General features: G+C 38.0%; 1 protein-coding gene across 1 annotated transcript; it reads left to right on the plus strand.

Annotated features, from left to right (window-relative positions):
* The first annotated feature begins 4302 nt into the window (after positions 1 to 4302).
* LOC102079008 (uncharacterized) lies at positions 4303 to 9713 on the plus strand. The gene is made up of 7 exons (XM_019354633.2): positions 4303 to 4363; positions 4701 to 4732; positions 5261 to 5307; positions 6625 to 6670; positions 6977 to 7078; positions 8800 to 8994; positions 9214 to 9713. The coding sequence occupies exons 2-7, from the start codon at positions 4717 to 4719 to the stop codon at positions 9534 to 9536; spliced, it is 729 nt and encodes a 242-aa protein (XP_019210178.1). The 5' UTR covers positions 4303 to 4363; positions 4701 to 4716; the 3' UTR covers positions 9537 to 9713.
* The last annotated feature ends 554 nt before the right edge of the window (positions 9714 to 10267 follow it).

Below are 10267 nucleotides of genomic sequence, written 5' to 3' on the forward strand. Positions count from 1 at the left end.
TGTTGTGTGTGTCAGAACAATGAGGCGACTGCTGAATGTTACAGGTGTTACAGGAGTGATACATCTCCTGTTGTCAGGCCTGCAGGTATCAGGCTGTTGTTCTCCTTTATCTCATAGTGGACAAAATTATTTTCTGGAGTGGCACAAATAATTTGTGTGGCATCAAATTTGATGCAGAACAACTGATTGTTCTGTAAATAGTTTGAAATGTTTATTTAAAAAAACGTTTTGGCTGCATTTTTAGGTAAACAGCTGCAAGAAACTTTGTTGTTTGCAAAACTGAGTTACTTTTTTTGAAGAACTATATAGTTAAGTGCCCAACATTGGTCATCATATACTGTATTTTGCAGACAGAGAGTTACAGACTCTCTCCCAGACCACAGACTCATACTCATTGTCAATAGAAAATTGTACTTAGTAGTCAGTATAATCTTTTAATGATATAAGTCTGCATATGGTAGAGTACTGCATGTTGACCTTTTGCATGTTGACCCCCCCCCCCCCCCCACACACACACACATATACACATCCACATCCACATTCCAATGTAATATGCAAAACGCACCCAATGATGTACATAAATAAAGACCAGGGCAGTGGCAGAGCGGAGTCTCGGAGCCCTCACTTCCATGCGAGCACAACCCTGCACAACCCTGCTCGTGTGTTTGGTAAATGGCCTGTATTTATATAGCGCTTTTCTAGTCCCTAGGGACCCCAAAGCGCTTTACATATCCAGTCATTCATCCATTCACACACACATTCACACACTGGTGATGGCAAGCTACGTTGTAGCCACAGCCGCCCTGGGGCGCACTGACAGAGGCGAGGCTGCCGGACACTGGCGCCACCGGGCCCTCTGACCACCACCAGTAGGCAACGGGTGAAGTGTCTTGCCCAAGGACACTTCACCTCTCTGATTCTCAGCTGAAGAAGTGTCTTAGAATCTCTTGACACTCATAATACAAGTCAGAGCTTTATAAAACAAATTTTGTGTTTTCAAAATTGGAGTTATTGGAGTTGGAGTTATTTTTAATTCTAATAATTGTAAGTGGGCTAAAGCAGTTAATTAAAAGTAGTCTAACATAAATGTAAATGCTGTAATTTGATTATTTTAATAAACCATGTAACTTGGATGGATTCGATGCTGGCGTGACCACAGTGCACACGTCTGATGTTGCTGTTGGCAGGTGGTCATAATGTTATGCCTGATCGTTGTAAGAAGATTATATATGGTACCTTTTTTGGGGGGGGTCAGAGGTCAGGGGAGGGTGGGGGTTTTTGCCTGGGGGGGATTGCCCCCCACACCCCCTTTGCCGAGCTTAAAAACTGCCATCTTGTGCACGTACGAGCACGCGCGCATGCACTCTCATGCACGCGCTTTCACTCTTCCGAAAAGGGGCACTTCCTGTGGCCATGCGGTCCCACTGCGCATGCTCTGTCTTCTCTTAGCGGGGTGCATTTTTAATTAAGGTTCATCAGCCGCTGTAGGCATTTTGGCTTTTCATGGTACACTTATACAAACAGGAATGACTTTGTCTTTTATTCTATAGAAAGACTTTTGTTGTCAGACAATCGAGCTGAAACGGCAGTGTGTCTTATAAGCAGATTTTCTACAGTTAGTTAAACGACTCCCCAACCTTGTTGCATTGTTTCTATCAACTCATTGTTGGCTGTTTTAGACTTTAAGACGCCGTTTATCTCAAGAAATGGTGAATTAGGAGGTGGAGAGAGACCAAACTTTTATCCCTTTCATTAAATATTTGCATCCCCAAAAAAACTTTCACTAAGAACAGCGCCGTCAGTTCGCATATATTTTGAGTTAAAATTTAAAATAATTAAAACAAAAATAAGCGATGACTTTCCCAGACATTCTTTAAAACACAGATGTGCAACGCATTATTTAATTAGTGTTTATCAGCCGATGCGTTTTAGTTTTCAGTGTGAATATATACAAACAGGAGTTACTTTTGCAATAGTGTTTTTACACACTCTAACCGAAATGGTAGATTTTGTGTGTTTTTAACAATTGCACTTTGGAGAGGGGGATAATTAAGGTGAATTTGAGGTCTGTGCTTTGGGGTGGGGGGAAGAGGCATAAAGGTTTATAAAAGCCAGCAAACTCTATCCTTGAGCCTGACACCCGCACGTTAGTTTGTGTATTCGACCGTTTAAATTTTAAATTTTTAGAGAAAATACGCATTGAATTTTGATGCCATTTTTAAAACATAGATGTGCAATACATTATTTTAATGTTGTTTACCAAATGCTGTGTGCGTTTTAGTTTTCACTGTGAATGAGTTACTGCTGTAAATGCAGGATGACATTTTTTAATGGTGCTTTTTAGACACTGATCTGAAAGATAAATGCTTTAGTAGAAGCAGCTTTGCTGGATTTGTTTTTTAACTTGGTGAAACATAGTGCGAAACTCTTAATTTAGTATTTTTACAGGTTTTAACTGTGTGGTCTTTCTGTCTTTCTGGAAAATGTAGGTCAGCTTGTGACATGAGAGCATGCACCGTGCTCTTCAGACCTGTCAGCTTTGCTCGTTTCATGGGTCTTCTGTTGAGAAAACTGATTGTTGTTGTTGTTTTTTTTAATGGATCTTAATGTTTAGAGACAATAGCGAAGGTACTGACCTGTGCATCTCTTTAAGCTCTAGATGTTAAATTTTAAGGCTACATATTATTTATCTCGCACTAAGTCTGCTTGGCATATGCTATGTATAAAGGCTCTTTCCAAAAAAGCGTAGAGGCGACTTTAGCGTGATTAATTTATTACAATGTCAGTTTCTGGGAAGTTTTCAGTTTTCCCTCCTGTGTCTATGGCTGGTGCAAGTTTTTTGTTTATTTGTGAAACTGAGACAATTCCGACTGTGCTGTTTGAATTGTGTTTCGTGCTGGATCGCTTTCTTTAATTGTTACTTCTCTGCGAGCAGTGAAGAACCAAACTAGTACTTCAAAGTTTATAATCCGTTTTGCCCCAGTGGCCAGTGCGAAGTTGTGCTGCAGATCCCAGCATGAAAGCTGAGGGTCCAGCCAGCTGGCAGAAAGGCCAGTTGATGCCTCGACGTTTGTTGGAACCGGCTTTGCCCGCACAGAGCATTTCTGACATGCTGACGTTGCTTATGCATAAGAGAAAAGCAACAATACAGCGTGCTTCTCTGCTCCAAGACATCCTTTCACACGGTATGTATGTCTGTCTGTCAGAGCTAATTATTCAAACCCTCTTTAAAAGGCGACTCATTTGTTGTCCAAAAACATTTCCTCTAAATTTGCAAAGTTACTGATTTAAACATATATATTTTCGATTTTTAGCTGGATGTCACACTCTAGACTCTTGAGCATATTTATATAGCAAAATTCACAATGGTATAAACATGTTAAATAAAAGATGCCCAAGTGTGCGCAATGCACTCTAATGCATGCCTTTAAACTGTAAAAGCCTTTAAACTAGCTATCAGGAGATACTGGAGCACTTCATGCTTCCATCTGCTGAAAAGCTTCATGGAGATGAAGATTTCATTTGTCAGCACAACCTGGCACCTGCTCACAGTGCCAAAACCACTGGTAAATGGTTTACTGACCATGGTATTACTGGGCTCAATTGGCCTGCCAACTCTCCTGACCTGAGCCCCATAGAGAATCTGTGGGATATTGTGAAAAGAAAGTTGAGAGACTCAAGACCCAACACTCTGGATGAGCTTAAGGCCGCTATCGAAGCATCCTGGGCCTCCATAACACCTCAGCAGTGCCACAGGCTGATTGCCTCCATGCCACGCCGCATGGAAGCAGTCATTTCTGCAAAAGGATTCCCGACCAAGTATTGAGTGCATGACTGACCATAATTATTTGAAGGTTGACTTTTTTTGTATTAAAAACACTTTTCTTTTATTGGTTGGGTGAAATATGCTAATTTTTTGAGATAGGAATTTTGGGTTTTCATGAGTTATGTATGCCAAAATCATCAATATTAAAACAATGAAAGGCTTGAACTACTTCAGTTGTGTGTAATGAATCTAAAATATATGAAAGTCTAATGTTTATCAGTACATTACAGGAAATAATGAACTTTATCACAGTATGCTAATATTTTGAGATGGACCTGTATATTGTTTTATCTCTGAAACCAGCAGACTGCTCACTTATTGTTTTTCTGCAAAAAGTTGCCAATTTCTAAAAGATTGATTTAGGGGCAATTTCCAAGACACGGGAGGTAGATTTCCTACAAACCACATGCTTTATCCTAAAAACAAAACAGAAAGTGATAGTGGAAGTGGGCAAGCTACTCTATAAAAGACCAAGTTCTCTCTTTGAGTACTTTCACTGCATCCTCCTCTCTGCAGCAGTCACAGCAGCAGCACAAGGTAGGAAGCCAGACTGATGTTGTTTTATGTGTTTTGGTATTTTAATTATATTGTTTAGCTGTCTGGTTGGTTTTGTTTTCTAGTTTGCATTTTCTGATGTTTGAGAACATGGATTACACAGAACAGTTTGTTAGCTGGAGACATATATCACTTTGCTTTTTTTTCTTTTTTTTTTTTTGCTTACACTATTAAACCTGAGTGTATTAATTGCTGCATTGCTGACTTTACCCTGCAATAGACTGTTGAGCGGTCCAAGGTTTAACCCGTTATCCTAACATAGTGGACATGCACATCTGTTACCTTTTGCTTCTTATTTTTATATCTTTCTTTCTTTCAGGTCTTCAGATTTGATCATGGAAAAATCTAAAAGTAAGTGACAAATTGTTTAATGTAGATACCCCACTTAGTCACCACAGTCTTCTTGTTCATGGCATTGATGTAATTCTTATAATAATGATACCTCAATAATACCTCATTTTTATTATAGTGCTGAGTCGTTATTAAAGTGCTGACGTTATGCCTGCTGCCTCGCCTCTGTCAGTGCGCCCCAGGGCAGCTGTGGCTACAGCTATCACCAGTGTGTGAATGTGTGTCTGAATGGGTGGATGACTGAATGTGTAAAGCGATATACAAATACAGGCCATTTACCATTTACCATGCTGTGCAGAGTCAGTTATATTATTTCACATTTAATTCCCTCACTCACAAATGTTTTACACATTATGTTTCTGTACACTACACACACAATCATAGCACCAGAGTTGTATAAGTGGAAAAGGCCATAAAAATCTCAGCTAACTGGTCTTTTGTTTACTTTGTGTGAAATATAATACAGGTCAAAACAATATAGCAATTTTTAACAAGACTCTTTGACTTGTTAAATATATTTTCCCCCAGATCCATCACCCACTTCGCCTTCAGCTGCTCCAACACCACAAGTACAGGTTAGCGAACCTCCTTGGTCCCTCATATTAGAACTAACATAGAACATACACACGCAGAAGTCACTTTATAACAGGAGCTATCATGACAGAGCTAAGAAAAACACTTTGTCTTGAATTTTAAGGAGTGCAATGTGCAGTACGTTGGCCATGAATATGGAAGGTTTATGGATAAAGATTTTTGGGTAACACTTTATTAGAACTACAATGAGCTATCAAAAATTGTAAAGTTATTAGAAAATACGTAGCTCATCAGGGATGTTTAGGAGTTTGGAATTTCATAATTCATTCTTCAAGTTCAACTTCCTTCTGGTTTGTAGTTTTAGCTAGCTTTAGATAAACTATATATAGGCAACTGGAAATAGATCAGATTGATGCTGACTTGCCTATCAGCATCAAATCAGATCTATTTACAAAATTAAACAAAGAAGTGTACGTTGTCCAGCTTTGGGCTTTCACACAGGTGTGTTCAGGTAGAATTAAACCTGAAACCCTGCCAGCACATTAATTCTATTATTATTAATGCTCAGTTGCCACGATAAGCACAAAACTCTCAAAATGGAATGTAGCATGAAAATATAGATTCATGCTATTTTTTAAGCTTATATAAGTTTGATATATATATGTATGTATGTATGTATGTATGTATATATATATATAAAAATCTGTAATAAAATTTCTATTAATAAATAAATACCAATCTGTACTGATGTAGTACAAATACTTTTTAAATCATGTGATTTAATAGAAGTGAAGACTTTTAGCTTTAAGTAAAGGGCTATATCGGAAGTATTGAAGTAACTATTTAGAAATCACAGACTCTTTTAGCTCATGTAGCCAAAGACCCTGTGGACTCATGTCATGGAGAAATGTCTCTTCATCCCTCGATATTTTACAAGAATTGTTTGTCCAGTTTATTGGTCAGAATTTGATCAATCATACAGACAATGATCACCAAACGGGCCTTCACCTAAACTGTCCTCAACTCATGTTCATAGTCACATGTGTCATTTTGCAGGCAGTAACCATTTGGTTTTAGCTTTAGAGTTTCCAGAAGGTTAACGAACAAACTGATGGATTTACATGTAAACTGATTAGGTTAGTGTTATTCATAACAGACAGACCATAGCAAAGTTATTTATTCTTTTGTCTCAACTCTAAATTATTATTCACATCCTTAAAAACAACAAAAACAAAGCTGTTATTCTGTTAAGCACCAAATCAACAGTAGGTTCACAAACTTTTTTGAGAAGTTCCTATCTGAAAAAATCACATTTTAAACAAACAAAGAAAAGTCAATTTGTCTACAATTTCTTTTAGAGGCTGTACGCACTCATTGAAAAGCTTCCAGACAACTACAGGAAGGGTATGTACCAACTTGTTAGTGTAATGTATTGCCATTTCTAAATAAAATTATGAAAAGTTTTCTTCTCTGCCACGTGCCCTGTTGGTCAGTATATTCTGCATCATTTCATGTCATATTTTAATCGGCTGGTTTGTCCGTGTAACTGTAACACTGTGAGAATTTGTTGATGAGTTTCTGACACAGAAAGCCTTCACTTTCCAAAGCTCCATCAGTAATGCCTCCTGGTATTGTTTATCTTGGACAAACAATTTCAGCTGAACACCACACACTGTAATGCAGACTAAAAATCCCTTTTTATCTTTTTAGCTGCTACAACTTTGTGGGAGGCCTATCACCGACGCCATACAAACAACAGAATCAACGAATTCTTCAAATGCTTGGAAGAATGTGTGAAGCACCCTCATACAGGTTTGTTTCGGGTGGCTGTGGCTCAGGTGGTAGAGCAAATCAGCTACTGATTGGAAGGTTGGTGGTTCAATCCTTGGCTTCCCCAGTCTAAATGCCAAATATCCTTGGGAAAGATACTAACCCCAAGATGCTCTCTGTTGCATTCGTGTGAGTGTTTTTTAGTTTGCACTTGAGTTTAGTGCTTGTGTGATTGGGTGAATGAGACATGTTGTATACAGCGCTTTAAGGACTCCAGGAGAGTACAAAAGCACTATATAAGAATCAGTCCATTTACCATACAGGTTTGTGTATGCACAGTTTTTACCTTTTCATTTTGGCATTTCAGGTTGCATACTGTCGTATTGCATTCCATATATTACCTGATACTGTTAGACAAAGTTGTTGGTAATAGTAAAATGGGGACCCGTGTTTAGATGACTTTCATAAATATTCTCTACATGACACTGACAGTAGTACTAAATAATTAAATAACTGGTAGATTAACAGCAGAGATGGGCAGTAATGTGTTACAAGTAACGCTTACTGTATTCCGATTACTTTTTCAAGTATTGAGTAATGTAAGGGATTACTATTGCAAAAAAGTAATTCGATTACTGTTACTTACCCATAAGCACGCTGCATTAGTGCGTTACTAAACCGTGATTTGTTTGTGAGAGTTTCTCATGAAAATGACATAAGTGCGTGCGACATCCGTGGCAGCAACAGATGTGTAGATCAACAATGAGACTATGACCATGTAGCGTTAAAATCCTGGAACACACTCTTCGTGGGAAGAAAACTTCTTTCTACTGCAAAAAATTAAACTTCAAATCTGAGCAGGCACCTAGCAAGCCACCACAAGAATGTGAAATTCACAGAGAAACCCCCAGGATACCCCCACTGACATGAATGTAACGGGAAAATCTCCAACTGCTCCACTCCTGCTAAGCAGGTGAAAATAGATTTAAGAGGGACAGGAATTAGAGCCGGTGAATCTTTGATTTTATTTATTTTCTGCTGTGTTTTACTTACATCTATGTGAAAAAGTGAGTGTAAACACTACAAATTATTTTATTTTATATACTGGAATATGGAGAAAATTGGTTTAAATGTTAAAGAAATTTCCTTAAGTCAAAGACTGTTGCATATAATTCAATTTGTGCTTAATTTAATGTGCATAACATTAAAAGATTAATTTTATTAGATTAACTAATAAAACAATTTTTACAAAGACACTTTCATTTTACTCTCATTTTACCTGATGGATTATGCAGAAAAAATAGAATTGGGTTAACAGGTCTATTTCTTTATTATGTATTCATGTTGTTTATCATGTTTTAAAAAAGTAACTAACTAGTAACTAATTATTTTGGAAAAAAGTAATCAGTAAAGTAACGAGATTACTGTCTTGGAAAAGTAAAAAAATAATTGGTAACTAATTATTTTTTTCAAGTAACATGACAAACACCGATTAACAGTGCTTCCAGAGTTTTTTCCATGGGAGGGACAAAGAAAAGTTTCAACCTCTTACCAATGCTGCTCTTTTTCTTTTTACAAATCACACCACACTGTGTATCACAGTATGCATTACTTCATTACATGGTAAATACAACCTTGTTTCTTATCAAGAAGACAAAATTTGCCATTTAGTCATGTGTCAGAGAGAGCATCCATTCAACTTAACAGAAAAGCTTTAGGCCTTTTTTTTTTTAAAGTTTTTCCTCTTTTCAAAATGTGTGCAGATGCAGTAAAGGTCCACATTTACTGTACAGCTGAGACCTTCGGGGCGGACAAAGATGTGCTGTACCAAGTAAACTTGTCTCAACAGCTACTGGTGGAGAGCACAGACCTACAGGAATGCAACACTGTCATTGTTTTCTGCCCAATCAACTCTCGTGTTAGGTCAGATGTGGAGGCAGCCATGGCTAAAGCACCAGGTACCATAAAGCTTGGTCACAGTAATATGAAGTGTGTTCAGTATTTTCTCTTTAACTTGACTGACTATCAATATGCTTATTGATATTTTATTTCAGTTTTGCAGATAATCATGGAAAAATCTTTTCTTATGGTTTCAGCCCTCTATCATTCAAAACAGTAACAATGCAATGGCTTTGTATTTGATTTCATTTATTTAGTGTTTTTTCTGCTGTGTGCAGGTAATAAAGACATCATCCTTGTTCTGATGCACCATACCCGAAAGACAGACTACTCAACAAGCGGTTCAGAGTGGTCTCAAATATTTCCAAATGTAATCCTGCATGTTGATGTTCTCTTTCATGAGACTGAGAGAGGATTACTGAGCTGTCAAAAGAATGAACAGGCAATCTGTCAGATACAACAACAACTACAGGACATTAGCAAACCAACCAACACTGTGGGAGGACTGGGTCTTTTGGCCTCACCCCAAAGTGAGAGTTTGTTAATGGCACAGACTCATGAACCTAACACTGCAGATAGTGGAAAATGTCTGATTTCGTAATAAGACAGCTCGGACACTGACAATGAAAAAAACTGTTTAGTAGAGACTAGAACAACTAACGATTTACACTTTGCATGAAAAGGATAAGTCTAAATAATCTAAATGAACAACATATTACTTATTACAATGTTGAATCTTTACAATATGAGATTTAATGTCACAACCAAATGAATGAAAATGCTGATACTGTAAGTGTTCATATCAGAATGAATGATTAAATAAACTCACGTGATAATATGAGTCCTCAGTTTCCTTTGTGGTAGCACTTTATTTCAGCAGGCCTATTTTGCATTTGTATGCTATCTATACAAAAATGTATGAAAACATGTATGATAATGAAACAAAAGTCTACATGAACATCAAGGAATACTTCAGATGTTATTGATTTTGTTGGTCAATAAATTCTTTGACATTTAATTGGGGCCCAGGGCCACCAAAAGCCCCTCCCAGTTCATGACAGTTTTCAGGACCCAGCCTGCCCCCTGCTACCTCCCAGCCATGGGTTTTGGGGACTTCCAACTTCCAATCGAGGGTCCCCAGGGGTGTGGTGGGAGGTCCTTGGGGCAGACCTTTGGGTCGTATCCACCATGACCCAGTTCCTGCGTCAGCTGCCAGTGATGGAGTAAGCCAGCCCTTATGTGGTGTCAGATCTTTTACATAGGGAGGTTCTGGAAGCAGAGATGATCTCTGTTGTCCTAGCAAAGAAGACATCCCTATGTAAACAAACAAAC

The sequence above is a fragment of the Oreochromis niloticus genome, linkage group LG3 (genome assembly GCF_001858045.2).
Source record: "Oreochromis niloticus isolate F11D_XX linkage group LG3, O_niloticus_UMD_NMBU, whole genome shotgun sequence".
Classification (NCBI taxonomy): domain Eukaryota; kingdom Metazoa; phylum Chordata; class Actinopteri; order Cichliformes; family Cichlidae; genus Oreochromis; species Oreochromis niloticus.

What these genes read in the sequence shown, in the direction of transcription:
- LOC102079008 (XM_019354633.2), top strand. An exon ending in TGTGAAGCACCCTCATACAG is followed by an intron (nt 7,079 to 8,799) that starts GTTTGTTTCGGG and finishes AAATGTGTGCAG; the next exon opens with ATGCAGTAAAGGTCCACATT. An exon ending in AGCCATGGCTAAAGCACCAG is followed by an intron (nt 8,995 to 9,213) that starts GTACCATAAAGC and finishes TGCTGTGTGCAG; the next exon opens with GTAATAAAGACATCATCCTT.